Source organism: Varroa jacobsoni, unplaced genomic scaffold, assembly GCF_002532875.2.
Source record: "Varroa jacobsoni isolate VJ856 unplaced genomic scaffold, vjacob_1.0 scaffold_1013, whole genome shotgun sequence".
In the NCBI taxonomy this organism is placed as follows: domain Eukaryota; kingdom Metazoa; phylum Arthropoda; class Arachnida; order Mesostigmata; family Varroidae; genus Varroa; species Varroa jacobsoni.
Window position 1 is genome coordinate 67134 of NW_019213915.1, and position 17294 is coordinate 84427.

The following is a 17294-nucleotide window of genomic DNA, read 5'->3' on the forward strand; positions in this document are numbered from 1 at the left end:
AAAATAAACGTTCATGATAACAGCGCGTACATAACTGGCGATCATGGGGTGAAAATTACAATCAAATAATTACGTCTGAATCCACTAGGCACCAGTGGCATCTCACGTGATGCACACCCGACGAGAAACCTTACGTCTTTATTTTCGCACATGGTGCTTTCGAAATATATATATTCTTTCAGATATGCACATTTATTTGTTTCTGCCCACGCAATCTCTTATTACTTTTGCTGTTAACTATAAGCAAAAAAGGCAAGAAGCAAGGTCAATTCCTCTGAGGGTTCATCTTCTCTGCTTGAGAATCATCTGAGGGAGGCGGAAGCTGAAAATAGAATTCGCGAAATTCGCCAACTTTAAGTTCTTAAACGACCGCTACCTGAAGCAAATGTGGGGGCATTATCTTACAGTAACGTCGAAGACCTACCTGCCTATTTAACTGTAGATGGCTTTACACATTACCAACCGTAGATCTATAGTACGACTGCGTGGATGCTAGGAGAGGTGTAGGATCAATTTGCATGTGTAGTAAGATCCAAGAAATGCGTTTCTCTCTAACATAGCCGAACCCCGCTCACTCACTGTGATCCTTCTTACTAATATTATTATCTAATATATAAGTTAGGTCGGTAAACCCTACATCTACAGCATTCTCAAGGATATGGCTGGTTGAGCTTTAGATCATGAGAGAAGAAGCGAAGCTGGGGAACCTACTGGCATCGTTGTAGATCGGTCTTTGCTCTGGCGAAACTTTGCATCAAGGTAAGGTTGAGATCGGCTGTTTCTACTATTTCTGGGTGGGTATAAGGAGGTCAAATCCATTGAGCTACCAACAGTCAATCGGTTTTTGCCGGTGCGCGCCTCTTTCTACTCTCACTTTCAAGACAGGAATAGCTAGAAGTGTTCGAGGTGAGGGCCATTGCAATGTAATCAGGCCATCTGTGCCATCTACTACCCTGGGGTCTTCAATAGTTCTCTAACAGTCTGACAGCTCCTGGTCCAAACGGTGCAATCAAATTCTGCAATGTATAGTATTCGATAGTATTCGCTTAGTTTCGATTTACGAAGCTTTTTCCGGTAGCATCGTGTTGGCGGGGCGGCGGTCGCAAGCGACCCTTCTATTGTCCTGACCTTTCGCATGACAGAGAATGGATTGGATTTTCTCGTTGGATTCGGCGAACAGTCGCGTCATACTGGTGTCTTGCAAACAGGAATGATGTTGGTCGAAGCTATTGATAGTCAGTATCTCAGCACTGAATTAAGGTTGCTTAAATCACTTACGTTAGAAACCCTCACTATTTTACTAAGGATCGCGTTTGTTTAGCGCGTGATTGCAGCATCAGCAAAAATCAGCGTGCTCAGTACGAGCACTACAAGGCAAACTTCAAATCAGTTTGGTCAATCCAATAGACTAATGTTTTCTACGAACCTGACATGAAAATCGTTGTTCAAACATTTGGGTGGAAACACCGCGAAACAGCTGAGAAAAGTGTTTCTCTCAGAGGACAACCAGTCTCACATTTACAAATCCAGAGCTAGAATTCAGATTAGCTTTAAAGGCCACTAAGGGCCTAGACAAGGTAACAAATTGATTCTTTTCCGTGTTTGCAAGTGAAGCAGTACGTAGAATTTTACTGTCTCGCCTTATATCGAAACCAGAGGCTTCGCCGTGTGATCGCTAAGGGAGGACTACTCCAAGCAGCCCGGTTTCGTGCGCCTAAGTAATAGTTTGCTCTCAGTTTTGTATCTCGTGGATAAGTTAGGTACTTGCTTATGCCTATATTTATAGTGATGATACAAACAAAAGGGAATTGAGAGGATTAAGTCGAGGTTGCTAGAAGCCGGCTTACGACAAGGACGTTGCCAACCGAATGAGCGAATGCCACCAAAATGCGAAGAAACCAAAGCCGAGTTATATAGCTTGGAGGACCCGTAAAGTAAATGAAGGCTTGACAAAACTTTGAAGTAATAGAAAATCTCGTACTCTTCGACGTTAGAGAAGACAAGGATTAATTATAGGCATGAGCTGGGCTAGTGGTTTGATCGTGGGCCGACGAGGACGGTAAAGATGCGGTGGTTTGAGATTCGAAGTGTGGGTTCTAGGAATAGGTAGGCATGAGGCGAGGGCTAGGTGAGTGTAGAAGGAGCTCTGAGTTTCTCTACTAGAGACCTGTCATCGTGCTATACCCTTAATCTAAGCGCGATCACAAGCGACAATAATCTAGCCTTGCTTTGCCTTACTGCGGTCTGACGTCGCCTTAGACAAGCTCGGAAAAGTGGGAAAATAGTCCAGACGTTAGTTGCAATCGCGGCTGCAAATCGTTCAGCCATTAGAGTACAGAAAACTCCCTGGAAACGGTGGCTACTGGCTCGGATCGAGGTGTCAACCAAACCCTCCACAAAAGCCCCCGCTCCGTTTCTCCATTTGATATGCTTAGTTTCATGGGTTGCTTACGCCGCTCGCTGACTCTGACCTGATTCGAGTTCTGCTACGGATAAAAGATTAACGCATTAATTAGGAATAAAATCTCATTTAACAGAGCAGTACTACTATGGGCGACAACGGACGCCAGGGCAGCCGGCACTTACAGTGTTCTAGCGCCTAACGTCCACTACCTATCGCCTACCAACTAGACCCTGATGAGACGCCTAGTCAAACTAAAAAGGAGCACCTGAGAAGAGTTCGGTAACGACGGCAACAACTGTCGTCGCGCCAGTGGCTTTAAAGCTAAGGACGAGAACCTACAAGTTGCTAAAGGGCTTATGGTTACTGCCCTGTGTTCTGAGTGTTTAGCGCTATCCGTAACGGCGTGGTGTGGCAAGGCGTGTGGCCTAGCAGCTATTGCGCCGCGGCCCAACGTACAGCTGACGAGCCTAAAATGTCGGCGGCGACTGCAGTGATAGCGGCAGCAGTGAGGAAATCGACGAGGAGTTAGAAAGAGACGAGACCGGATGGCAGGCGAGAACGAGGGTGCCTTTGTCTGAGCTGCCCCTTGAAATCCGTCCATTCCATGTCCCGCAAAGCGCTGCTTTGAAGACTGCAGAGCCGTAATGACTGCAACCACCAGACTGCTTTAGGCACGACTTGTCGCGAATACCAACTAATAGGGCACGGGTAAGCTGTGTTGGTTAGGGGGCCACTAGGCAAGGAAGAGCAGCAGTCTTGCCTTGAATACGATTGTGAACTAAGTCAACCCAGAAGCAGCGCCCAGATTCGGCTTGATTGAAGCCGGACGCTTAGGCCATAGGCCTAGGGCTTAGGACTAAGCCCACAGATCGCCCAGCCTAGCTCCCAATTCATCTAAACTCAAGCAAGCTCTTTTCACCAAAGCTGCGAACGAGGTACGCCATCCGATACTTTGAACGCTTTTCCTTCGGTTGTGCGGTCTGATTCCCTACCCTGGCTAATGGTAGTGGCATTCATAGTAGTAGTCCCAAGTATTTATCTTTTTGATGTTGCCGCGAGGAACTCAGTTACTGAGAGGCCAGCGGCAACCTCTCTGTTTTACTTTCTGCGCCGTGGTTATCGCAGGGTCGCTCAAGGGATCTCGCATTATCATTGGAATTTAACAGTTGCTAGAACCACTGATGGCTTGGCTACCATTGCGTGTCTCTATTGGGCGCCTAGGCTGTGGCATTTCATAGATGCAACGGCATGAAGGTTCGGTGGCCCTCAGGGACACTGAAACGTATCACCGTGGTCGCTCATTGCTCAGTCGACGTCGTTCTAGCAGACTTCAATGATCCGAGAGGCGGCTCTGGCTTGAAGATTGGCAAAGTGCGGCCGACTATTGGAGTCCAGCGTACTACAACTACCTAGACGAACATAAAACAACGATCAATGGGACGCCATCGTGTGCTTCTGTGAAACATTTAGCCCGAAATTAAAGCTGTACTTTGGATTCATACTGAACGAGATCCCTCAGTGGTGATCGTTTTAAAATTGAAACAAGATAATAAAACAGACCTTAGCAGAAGCAGCTGACTCTATTTTTGGTACGTGTCAGTTAGCTACTGTTCTGACTATCCTGTTGAGGTCACTCTGGCAGATGAAGCTCTATTTTGCTTTTTTTTTTTCTTAAGGAATTGATAAAGATTCATTAAGAATCTGCCAATGAGATAATTCAAATTGATACAATAGATATTGCTTAGTTATGCTTTTTTCCGATCGAAGATATGATTTCCAACAAAAAAGAATTGCTGCCTAGATTGTCAGGTGATTTTCAAGTTATCAATGATATGGGTAAACCCAACTGTTTTAAACCATGCATAGACTGCAATGTAGCCTTTAAAGTCGTTGCTGCCCGCTGGTTGGAACAAGTATTCACAGCAGTAATTTTTTTAAAATTTTGTTTAAAAAATATATAATGCCATAGAGACAATCATTCTACAGCCTAGATACCAAGACTACTGTTTGTACTTTGCTCGTAACCTTTTATTTAACCTATATTATTCAGTGTGGTCAATTGAACTTCGAAGGCCTTGATGACCTATCGGAACGGTTTTCTACTGCTATCGCATACTTAAATCATAGAAGGGGAAGGGGCTGTAGTTATTATTATTACTATCAGTACCTACATCACCCCCGTTACGATCATCCAGCTTTAAACGTTTATTGGAAGATCCTGCCACGTGTATTTCCCACTAATGAGTCTTTCATTTCTAATGTCCAACTTACTTCGATTGGTTTCCATTTTCACAACGCTATGCACCAGTTCGTTCGCGTTCAAGCTGGACTTCTAGCCCGCGTACAACAATTTATTAACAGGACAAAATCAATCGATAACGTTCTGCTACCGCCTCATGTTCTGGGACCTTTACGCTTAGATAGTCAAACCCATTAAACTCTCCACTGCCACGACACGTATATGTATGCTTGGAGATACCATCTCTAAGTATCTATCTAAATGTTAACTGGTTCGGCTGTTACAGTAACTGCTACTACACTGCAAAGCTGTCCGAGTCGAAAGGTTTTAGTTGTGGCTGTGCCGTTTCCCTTTTTTCGTCTCCTTCTAATAGTCGTCTTTTCGATTGCCAGCCTTTGTTTCGGAGTTCTAGCCGCTGCCTGCACTGCTCTAATAGATAACGAAGAGATCTGTCCCGTAATCGCTTTGCCCTACTTCTGATGCTACTACTATTGGCCCGATACTTTGTCTTATATTCGTCTCATTCCAGCGGTTTCATCGTTACCTCCGTCAACCCAGGCCAATCCTCAGTCGACGATGTGTTTGTCTGCATGTCCATCGTTCTAACTCCTGAGCTTCACTGGGCCTAGGGCCTAGCCAGGATCAAAGGTACATGACCCGCGATGGAAACAGCGGCAGCACCAGTAGCGGAGGTTTCTCGTCGTGGACAAGAGCCCTGGCCGCATCAAGCGCGAGAAGTAGAAACCAAGAAGCGAGTACGTCCGGCAAGAGGTCGATGTCCGGCCATGGCAAGGCTCTCTTTTCTTTTCCTTCTTACTGCAACTACTGGCTTTGAAGCGCCTTTTTTATTCGATCGATTTTATCGTCATCTGCGACGCCTGCTTATCGCTTGCTAGGTGGCCAGCAGAGATTTCGGGCTGCACCGCCACCAACAAATCGGTCTGTTCTCTAGCGAACAAACTCCTCTTCACTTAGCTGTACCTCTCCTCAGCCCTTTTTATCATTTGTTTCATTGCTTCAGATGGTAAAATGATCATTCTGTACCCGTACTGGCCTGACCACTGAACGGTGCAAGCTATAATGGCAACTGGGTAGGCCGTCACTTATGATTATCGTAAGATATGCAGACCACTTAAGCTACCACTCCTTACCCTAATGTCATAGAAATGTCTCACCAAAATCCAGAATATATATAGAGGGAGACATGGGACAATGGGGACGGCAAGAATTACGAGAGTTAGGCAGAAGGGAGAAGAACGAGGTTGAAAGAAGAAACGAACGTAGAAGATAAGGCGGAACTTTTTCATTCGCCTACAGAGGTTCCTTTTCAAAAACAACGGCAGTCCACTTGTCGTCGAAGCTGCAACGCTCCAGAATCCACCGGTGGTATGGGTATAACATAGAAACTAAGAAAGGCCAACAAACTTAATAGGAACTTAGCTTGCACTAAGCTTTTGCAGCTGGACTTGTTCGCTGCTATATAACTTGCAGCGACTGTGGCAAGGCCGCTGGCGGACGAGACGAAGGTCGTCTGCGAATACCAACTTGTTTATTGGACATAATGGTGCAGATACTGATCTAATAATGAATATACGATATGGCTTGCAGGCAAGCGAATACAATAATAGAGCATCGTCTGGCGTCAGGTTGTAAACGATCAAATGAGCCCAAATCGAGAGAAGCAAAAGCCTCATTGTGCATATGTTATGTCGGTATCGGCTATTCGTTTCGCTAGAAAGCAGACAGTGTACGTTCGTGTTTAGTTGTTGTTCTGATTTTGTTCAATAGCTAAATGATGTATTCAATAAGACGGTTGAAACTCGCTTTTTAGCACAGAGGAAAAGCCGTTCCGTCCAGACAAGTTTCGAATATATTCGGCCGGAGATAATGTTGCCTTTGAAAAGGTTAACGGGCTCTTTCCAACGGATGATGTCCAATAATACTATTAACATCTGTTCTTAATATTAACCATTATGCAGATCGTGCTGATTTATGACAAATCACTACCTATTAGAATAGTAATTAGAGTCAAATATTTGATCCCTACTTCTTTCGACTACACGGAATCGATCTGCCTAATTTGAACGAGCAGCAAATGAACTTAGACACATTTAGACAATGGTATCACACACGATTATATCGTATCAGCCAATCCATTCGGCGATAAGCGGACGCCATCTCTAATCAACAAGGTTGCTTCTCAATCTTGTTGAGCCAATTGTCATTTGGTTGTCCTCATCAATTGGCAGAAGGGGTCCGCAACGAAGGCAATAGCTCTATGAACTAAAGATGCATCGCGTGAGACGATAGCGTGTCATAGTGATCTCATCCCGTTCAAATCTTGCTAGCCAACGAGGAACCCTCACAACAAAACGGCACTGCTAGCTTGCAACCAAAGCAAAGTAGTCGCCTTAATGAGAGCTGCGGCACGCCAACTGCTTAAGCCTTGATCCCCTGGCAAAGGTCCAGGTGGGTATGTACTACGTAAAGGACAGATGAGGGTGAACGAAAAGGAATGGCTGTTTGCCTATTTGCCGGTTGATGGTAATCAACGAGGGATCTGATTGTCGCACGCAGCTTGTTTCTATTCTGGCCGAGACATTGGCTCTTTATTCCACCAGCTTTGGAACAACTTCTCGAAGGTCCAGTCACTTACTTGGTCACCTATCCGGTTAAGTGCTATCGCTTAGACAGGAGGCAAGTGTTAGATATAGGAGACGAGCCGAACCAACAGGAAGAGAAACTATGGGAGAATCGCTGGCATCAGAGGTCTTTTTTAATAGGCTCACCACTGGACCTTAGCAACACTGGCTTGGTCGCGTGGTCAATAGGTGAAGTAGCGTCTCTCACCCAGTGATGAAGTATCAATTAACGCGATTCTTAACGCGTGCTTCTGTCTACCTGGTAAGACTAGATAAGCAGTTAACTCGACAAACAAGTAGACGAGCAAAGCCACTCTTGCTATATTGTCGCAATTATTGATGTTTTACTCTGCTAATGGAGCGGGTCTGTCATTATACAGCTACTGTGGTCTTTGGTTCTGATTAAAAAAAAACACATTCCTATTCTATCCTTTGTGAGCCAAAAAAAACCATATCGAATTTACAGACTGGCACGTTCAACAAGTGTCGGGGAAGACCACAGGGCCTACCAGTTCTGTTGAACGGTCAAGTTGGTTAGCCAATTGTTTTCTGTATCGCTAACAGGTCAGGTTAACGCGTTGATTCAATTAAATCAAATAGAATCGATCACACAAACCTTGTCATGCGCTATACTCCTAAAGGCCACATAACGTACCCTACGAATTCTAATGTGCGGCAACCCCAAGAGCAGCTGGACCCAGCGCCAAGACGAGGAAGGATAGATACCATATATAAAGAAACACCCAAGAATGAATGGCTTAAGAGGGCTGATTCAGACTAAGGGTTGAGTGCAGCGGCGGCGAAATTCATTCGACCGATAGCAGACCGGCAAGAAATTCATTCGTTCATCCCGGTAAACGCGAACGGGGCCAACCCACTTGTCAGGGAACGGAAGACATCAGAAGAGGCTGCTTCACGTTGCAGCAGCCAGTGCTGACGAAAACTTTACTGAGATACTGTGAGTAGGAAAGACCTGCCAGTAGACTAGGGAGCAGCTTCTCCACACGGGAACGCCTTTGGTGCTTAGGCTGTCCATCCCTGTTAATGATTCTCCCAAATAGTACCTGAGTGAGGTGTACGGCAGATAGCCAAGCTGGCACAGTGTTAACGACTCGCCCCTAACGTATGGTACAGACAGCAAAGCCAGCTTATGAGTTGCTGAAGCAAAAAAAAACTATCGTTTAGCAGGTATCGCCGATAGCTAGCTGGAGATGTTGTCTTCAGTTGAGCAACAGCAGTAGCGCCAGCAGAAGCGGTACCCAGTAGCAAAGATTCGTCGACGAACACTCGGTGACAATGCCTGTATGGAACTCATTGTAGTACGGAGAAACCGTCTACCGTGTAGGGCATGTTCACAATTAGCCAGCACTGAACACTGAGCGCTGACGAGGAGTCTATTTCGTCGAAACGATGGGCAGCCACTGGGCAAAATAAATCCGATCCATAAAGAACGAGAGAAGCGCACATCTGTGATAATCAAGATAACAGACAGAGACGGAAGAGATAAAAAAAGCAAAACGACAAACATACTCGAGCGGCACTAAGGGGCGTCGAATAGCAGTAAGACGCCCCTTACTGCTGATCGAGCAGCGACAGACCTGGAACGAAGGAAAGCGTCCTGTTCTTCCTTTGTAATTCGACACGATCACATCAGCATGTATTATAATAACATCAGCCAGTAGAAGTGGGGAAAGCAGACCAACATCGAGGGAATGGATCGTCCAGACCACGTTTTAATTATCTCACTCTCCGGTCGTCGGCTACCTATGTTTTTATATCCGCACTACCCTTGGATCAGGGCACTTCGCGCAATAATACAAATCACCATAGGCTTTGTCGGTCTGCGGAGCATTTCGAGTTCTAATGGCGGTACCGGTATTAGTAGTTGTCGTCGCAGCGCGTTCTAGTATACCCGTGTCGCCTGTAGCGAGGGCTCGTTGCCGACTGTGTGAGTTGGATACACATGAGGGCCAAGGCCCGAGGAGCCATACAAACGCTTCCGAATCAGTGGGTTCACAAGCAAGATCTGAACGTGCTTATTAGGTCTGTGGCCGTGCATCCGAAATGTCCATTCGTCTGAAATGGCCCGTGAAGAATGCGCATATACTGATGCAGGACATAGAAAGCAGTACATTAAAGTACAGGTAGGCTTTATCGGGAACCTGAATCGTATAACGTTTAGTATGAGCGAACGAACGGAATCGAACGAACATGCAATTAGCTTTATTTTGCGCAAATTGTGCGTTTACAGATTACATCTGGCCTAGCGGGCTCGAACTTGAGAGTGCCAAGTATTTCTTCATCCGGAACATACACTTAGCCAACATGAGCCTAATTACTCGCCACGAGGCCTGAAGGAAACCATGAAGGTAAGCTGTACGAGTTTTAAAAAATGTCTGTTTAGTATCTGTGAACTGATAAGGTTGCATAAATAAATTCATGTAAGGCCGGCCTTAAGCGTAAGCGTAATCCTATTTAATGCCCGAAGACGTAACGATGATACCTTAACAATTGCAAAATAGGTTGGTGTAAATTGCGAGGTTAGTTATTTTGCTTAATTTTATTTAATTCTGCAACTAGACTATACGCTTCGATATTCGTCAAGGGAGAGCTAAACCAATTCTAAATAACCTCACGCTTCATTCTGTAAATCGCCAGTAACGTCGTGATATTCGTGCATTGGAGTTCCGTTGAAACGTTACACATAAATTATTTTTTAATGGCTCAGGACTTTTCTGGAACTTTTCCTTAAGTTGAGATGACTCCATTACTTGGTCTATAAACGGTTGCTTACTGAATTGAATTCGAGTTGCCGAACCGGCGGGTAACGAAGCTACCGCTTCACAAGCTCAAGAGCATCATTTTAAGCCAAAATGCTGCCCTCCTTCCCTAGTTTCGGCGAACGCTCAAATGATAAAGCACCGAACTTGGCTTTTTTCTATCGGTTTACAATTTGCAAAGCGAACAAATACAGTTTGTCCAATAACCCTCGGCTTTGTCACAATTTGTATAGTATTCCACTATTGTTTATTTATATACAAACGAAGCAGTGGCGACATGACGTTAGTTTCATCAAGCTGTATTGCTTGGAAAGTCATCACATGTAGAGAATTTTGTTCTAGCTAAGGTGGAAACATTCTTGGAGTGGCAGCCAAACTAGCGGTCCTTCCTTCGCCGAAACCTTCACCGACCTACATCAAGGGTGAAGGCACTCTCGTCAGGGAGCAATCGGCGTAGGCTAGCATGGTTCATTTTTAAAATTGTTTCCAAAAAAATATCTAGGCTCTTGCGTCTTCAGAATATCGGTTTGATTTTTATGATGTAAAAAATAGATTTGGAGTCTTAGTTAGTTGTGAGGCAAGTACGCTTCCAAAAATATCTCTCACTATCGAGACAAAAACAGCGGTACCATTAAATATGAATTTCATTGTTTTTTTTACAAGTCCTTAGCTTCTCTGAGTTATTGTCCTGTTGTGGATCTTTCGCATTGGCATACTGTTATTTTTCTTAGAATGTTAGAGAACCTTCTGGAGACCTGCAATAATGTAAATTGTCCATTTCCTGCAACTAAGGGAGTTTATGACCTCGGCGAGGGTTCGTGCACGGCAAAGACATTATACAATAGCGGATCTTTTCCCATACTTCAGAGACTGACCTTTTGCCACCGTTGTGGTGCATTTGTGGGACTTTTCTAGAAAGAATCCACCTGCTTTTAATGCAAATATAGCGAATTCACATATTCCCGCAAAGGTGAACAACCCACCAAAGTGCATTTCCATTCAGGCGGCGCATCCGGTACATGTGTTCTAAAAATTATCTTTCGGAACTGTGCCAAAAATAGGTCGATCAGTTTCTAACCATTGCTGTCACTCGAGAGCGTGGTGTTCTCATCATTTTAAAATTGTAAGACCAACTATAAAAGCTGCACTGTACGCTACAGAAATGCTTTAGGCATTTTGGGTAGGTCCTCAGATGCTGATTGTTACTGGCTGCTTCGATGGGTTGAAGGGTCCATATATAAAAACTTTTATTATGCTGTTTTCCTCTTGTTTTCGCACGCCCGTTGCCAGCGTAACACAACTGCAGAAAACCGTACGTCGATCAGCGGTGTGGGCGGCAACAGCCCAAAACATTTTTTTCGGAGAGAAGCTGGAAGAGGAAGATGTAGCTTCTCAACCCGTACCTCTGCAATGCCTTTTCCTTTTCTCTCCCATCGTCATCCTTAGTGACGAAACTAAGGTATCTTTGCTATTGCCACCGTGAGGCCAACGTCAATACTTTTTCGTCTCTTTTTTTTTGGCCGCCGTTCGGTGCTAGCCTTTGGAGGTAGTAGCGAAATTCAAGTAGGAAGAACACCAACATGATTTCGTCGGGCAATACAGGTCGGAATTTTCTATCGCAGGCAGAGGAGCTTCGTGTAGTTACGTAGGAAGGCCCGAAACGAGTGGTAACGGTTGCGCGAAGTCGAGAGGCCTCCGCGAAGAAACGAGTAAGCATAATACAGTTTTGGGGATACAACTGCGTCATCCTTCAGACGAACACTGTTTTGGCGAGACATACCCCAGTCGCTAGAGCGACGGTAGCATTGGTAGCAAGACTTTTTTGTTACAGCAGAAGAAAATATCGAGATCACTTTTCTTTACATAGTAAACCTTTCTATTTTAAACCCTCCATTCCTCTTTCCTTAGTTCCCGTTGACTTCGGCAGTCACATTTCGAGGTAGGCCGCTAACGGGTACGTTAGAACTGGAACTCTGTCTGTCATCTTACATCCTCACTGGCTCTACTCCATACACTCAGTCAATCACTCACCTTTAGCTGGCGCGTAAATGTTGAGGAATAGACAATCCTCTGATTGGTTAATAAGTAGTTGCGAAATCTTTTTGAGATACTCGACACGCGCTAATGGCATCTTTTGCGCCGCCTGCGCAGTGTCGTTTAAATCAATCGGGAGCTTCTGTGGACACACGGGTCCAAAGTGATCCGCGTCGCGAATATCCTCCCAGTGGGGCGAATTCATCGGCGGCAAGAACCTCAACGTTCCTATGGGTGGAGACACGTATGGAATCCCGAGAAACACTTCGACTGGTTGAAGCGTGATACCGAACTTCGATTCGGGTATGATGATACGTCCACGCAGCTTGCCATAGTTGGTCTTAACGACGCGGTCGCTCACGCGCGAGCCCTGGAACGTCGGATGAATCGGCCCGTTGCTGCTGCTGCTGCTGCTGCTAGTACCAGCGGTGCCTCCACTTCCCGGCAGTGGTAGGGTAGCCGATGTTCCCTTTACCTCCGCCAGTAGGGCGACCATTACCAAGAGCGCTGTTCGCATGACGCAGGAGTTGCTATGCGTCCGGAAATGCTGCTTTCGGTAGTTGGGCCCGCCACCACCTACTGGCGAGAATCGGCTAATTGAGACACTGTTATTGCTAACGCGCTGACCAGCAGATAATAATGCTGCCTGATGTCGCTGCTTAAAAATGTTGCAAAAAACGCCCGCCCAACGGCTCGCCGCCGTTCCCAAGAAAGCGTTTCCTAAATTTTCCAGCGAACGAGCTCCATCGTCGCGCACTCGTTGCGTTTCTTAGCTCACTCGCCGATTGGGGGCCGCCTATTTGACTTGCCGGTACAGTGGGTAATTCGGTATGATGCACTCACTGAATAAAACCTCTGATGAACTAACACATGAATATGAACAGAACGACACAGAAGTACAACGACACTTGAAAGGCGCACACACACACTTCGACTATTTTTTCGCTGTGGAAAGACGAATAAACAGAGTTGAATTATATATAGTAAAGGTCACGGCTGCAGCACACCTCGAGGGACTCAGCTGTTGCTGCTTTAAGCTGTTTCCCCCCTTAGTACTATGGCTGCGGAAGGAACACACTGGTTACCCATTACCGCTACAGACGAAGCGGGTCACTCACTCACAATCATCGCCTATCGGTAAGATACACATGCTCACAGGTGTGATACTTCGCTGCGTTTGCTTATCGTAATGATGATAATCCTTTTGGTGTCGTCCGGGGCCGCGTATGACAGCAGCAGCGTCGGCAATAGTACCACTGTAACGGAGACGAGTGCGCAAAAGGACAAGCCAGCACTACACTTCTGACCAGCAGTACTCAGCGCAGGGCTAGAACGACACGCGCGCAGAACACTAGGGAAATAGTCGAACGGTGCGGTAATGGAACCTCTTAATGGAATTACAGATCCTGCTCGACTCGGTCAAACGTGCGAATGCCGTTGTCGAGATGATGATACGCGGGTTCATAATCGAAACAAGCCTTCACCGTGCTGGTTAAAGACACAACTAGTAAACGGTGGCATACTTCCTTCGCATAGACCCTATTATTTCTACAACGGTAGCGTTCCCGTAGTCGTATTGACGCTTCTATTGATTAGATGGAGTTTCTTTCTGGTTTTATCCCTCTCTTACGTATAATTTTAACTTTTTTACCGCCAGCCCGAGTTTATACACATCTACACCATGTGGACGTAAACTCCATGATGCTATGGAGCACACGCGACCAATAGTGTAAAAGGATGCGTTACCGACATCACTAGCCTGAACAGCTACTGGGCATCATTTGGCCAAGTGCACATGCTCGACGACGCACTCTTTAGAGCTGCGGCCGGCTCGCAGGGCCCCTCCGAGCATACTATGTCAGCAGACGCATGCGCGCAGACGGGAGAGGGTGCACGCGTCCGTTGTCGTACAGACAAAAGGAAAGGGACACTCTTCATCCTCTATCGGCAAGGGTATTACAGGAGAAGAGCAACGAGGCCTCCAGTATTAACGGTAGCCAGCACAGATGGAGCACGGAGTTCGATTCGACAGGACAACCTGGCCTAACTCAGGTTTGTTTCGAACCGGCAACGGGATGATACAGGCCTCACACTCAGTATACTACACGATCGCAGTGACACAGACCGACAGAACTATCACGTATAGCAAGACAATGCAGGGTACTAGCAACACGGGACCAGCATGGAATTTGAAGCTGAAAGACATTAATGACTGGTCATCAACCCCTCGTGAACTACAAAAAATAAAACAGTAATTCTTTATCTTCCAGCTCCTGCATCTAGTTGTACAACGTTGGCGACAAACTGCTCGTTGCCTTCATGTCGTGACAGGTTCGCTGGGCAATCAGCGGCCTAACCGATTAGGATGATTTTACTGCAATTACACCGATTACATATTGTGATTAGGTCATGCAAATTACGACATGGGTCAGCTCTAGCAAACGTGTAAGCTAACGCGATTCCCTTACTCTGTCTTCTAACCTTTGGTGATTTAGTCAGATGGACTGATATAGCTCCGTAAAGAAAACTAGTTAATAACCCGAGTTGTATGAAACCGCCATACTATTATCAGCTATAAGCAATATGTCCGCTGCACCGTCCCTTTAAGCAAATATACTAAAAGTATATATGTACCTATAAAACATTCATATTTCACGCAACCTCTAGAAGGTTGCTCGACATATCATTATTATAACACACAAAAGAGAAATAATAAAACCTTATTATATACTTAAAAATTTTTTCACGTTTATTACGATAGTACCTAACAGACACTGGAGAAAAAACAGCAAGTTTTGCATTACTGCCTGCAAGGGGTCACACAGGGCTGACTTCTCGTTTTAATCTACGTATAGATCTTTTTTTGCTGCCTCAAGCAAAATCGTTGCTTAGAATTTGTCTTCATATTCGTACGAATTTCTTGATTAGGAACTGCTTTCCAGACTAGGCGAGCGGTCTCTCGCCTAGCGGGAGCCATCGTGGGGTCCGGGGGTATTTTGAACGCGACGGGTTATACTACGCGCTAGCAAGCGCAGCAGCAGCGTAGCATCGACTGCAGTTGCCGTAGGTATATATTTTGGCTCGTGCCCAAGTTGTCAAGGTGCGGAACCGGCGGTCTTTCGTTTTTGTTTTCGCCCTTCCATACGCTGGTAGCAAAAAGCCAGTCTGGTCACAAGAACGCTGATCGACTGACAGTGAGGTAGGCGGAACTGTGTCTTTATGTGAGTGTCTGGTGGGTGAAAGGGGAGTAGCAGCAATAGCACCGGCCATTGGTATTCATTCATACAAGCCATCCCTTTTTTTGCTCGTATTGCTTCGTTCGGCTATAGGACAGGGGCCGATTATCTAAAAGGGAAAGGCGATCTTGTACGAGTCTACAAATCTGATAGAGGTAGGGTTTGTTCTAAATGCCTTCTGAGTGTGTATGTGGGGGGGGGGGGGGGGGGGGGATAGGAAAGGGGTTCTGAACGACGAAGGTTTGAGGAAGAGCGGAAGACTGACAAACGGAAACAAGAGTCTCAAATCGAAGCTACTACTTTGTACTCGTCTGTACAGTGATTCCTACCCGCAGAAACCTGATTGTGTTGCCAATTTTCAAGCACACGTGGTTCTATGCTGCTGCTGTTGATGCTCTGATAGTATACTACACTATCTGCATACGCATGAGGCCCTAGTTACTCTAGAATCTCGATAAAAGAAGAGTCTATATGGACAACAATCCCCGATCCTTGATTGACGTCGTTCCCAGATCTCGTTCCCCCACTTTCCTGCAGTGCTACTCTATAGGTTATCCAGTTCCGACTTGTACCTGAACCGTTAGTCACTCATTCTCAAGAGTAAAAGTTTAATCAGATTATGGCACATACCCCTTGAAAAAAACCCACATGGACAATTACCTTATCCACCCCCTTCAGGCTATTCAAGACTGCTCACCACACCCCACCCAAAGTATCGGTCTGCGTCTCAACAGCCAATACATATGGATCGCTCGATCCGAAGTGATCAGGGTTAACTGCGCTCGGAGGCTGAGGCAGCTTCTTCTTTGTCCCGTGGTCATACCCATCGTATGGAAATGGATCGCATTTGCATCAATTTAACCTGCTCTTCGACAAAGGTTCTATGGTTACTGAATCGATGGTTTTTATGAGGTTCCACAGAAAGTCACAGTGTCTATTTCCCTTTTTATAGCGTTTGCGCTCTCTCTCGACTACCTAAAACAGTCTTCCTACCATGATTTTCTAAACTTCAGGATCACCTTCTGATGTTATTTTACCTACATAAACTGTAAGTGTAGACACTTGTGTATTTATTTTCTCCAGTATGCCAAACTGATATTGCCTTCAGATATCTCATCGCATTGTCCCAGTGCAACAAGGTATTCGGCTAAAAAAAATAGGAATAAACAAACCTAATGGAAACACGCAGGGACGGACGTGATTGAAGCAAAAACAAAATTGTACATCTCAGGCCATGTTAGTTCTGCTTGCTCTTTTTTATGCCCGATCAAGTAACATGCTTCTGGTTATCACGTTTACTAAAACGTTAAGGAAAGAACAGGAAATGAAAGTATTCGACGTTCCATTGCTACCCTAAGAAGCGAACAGCAAAGCCCATAAGCACACTTCTTGCCATTCCGGGTTTTCCGTCTGACTGGTCGTCTGTCGACAACGACCACCCCAGCATTTGCTTCATGTGGACATCGGCACAATGTTTTGTTTCAAGTCACTTCGCGCTGTCACTCTCTGCTTTGTATCTGTATCTTTTTTCTACCGTTTCAAACGATTTCTCTGGCCCCTCCTTCGTTCTGCAATGGATAGCAAAATCCATTCCTTCCGGGAACCGTCTCCTGCTTGCCGTTCGATCGTCTGTCGATTTTTCACACACAAACACACTTACGACAGACACCGATGAAGATAGTACAACGTCTCGTCGCGATCGTGGCAAATATAAAGCGATGGAAAAACAGCCATCAGTAACACCGCGAAAGAGGGAAAAAGAAAGGGACAATAAGGAAGGAAAGAATCGGGACGTTGACGCTGTCACTGCTGGTGTTTCTGTGAGGTACCTGTGCCGAGAACGGAGCAGGAAATGGCCCCGCCAGAAGAATGAACGGAAGGACCACGACAACGTGGCAGTTGATGCACCCGACGAAAGTGCGCCAGTGGCGTTAAGGTTCAGCGAAAGTGTTAAGACAG

At 45.7% G+C, this 17294-nt stretch overlaps 1 protein-coding gene and 1 long non-coding RNA gene across 3 annotated transcripts in view; one reads left to right on the top strand and one right to left on the bottom strand.

Annotated features, from left to right (window-relative positions):
• Positions 1-13036, bottom strand: part of LOC111265805 (neuroligin-4, X-linked) — a gene marked incomplete at its 3' end in the record, with an annotated part of 79055 nt that extends 66019 nt beyond the window's left edge. Inside the window, 1 exon segment of the mRNA XM_022842732.2 lies at positions 12097-13036. Coding sequence (XP_022698467.1) covers positions 12097-12616 — 520 coding nt within the window.
• Positions 8370-17294, top strand: part of LOC111265804 (uncharacterized) — a 50098-nt gene continuing 41173 nt past the window's right edge. The window contains exons 1-2 of one of the 2 annotated variants that reach the window (XR_015313180.1): positions 8370-9429; positions 9537-9654. This is a non-coding gene — a long non-coding RNA (uncharacterized LOC111265804). The remainder of the gene's footprint in view (positions 9430-9536; positions 9655-17294) is intronic. The other variant, XR_015313179.1, reaches the window with a different exon arrangement.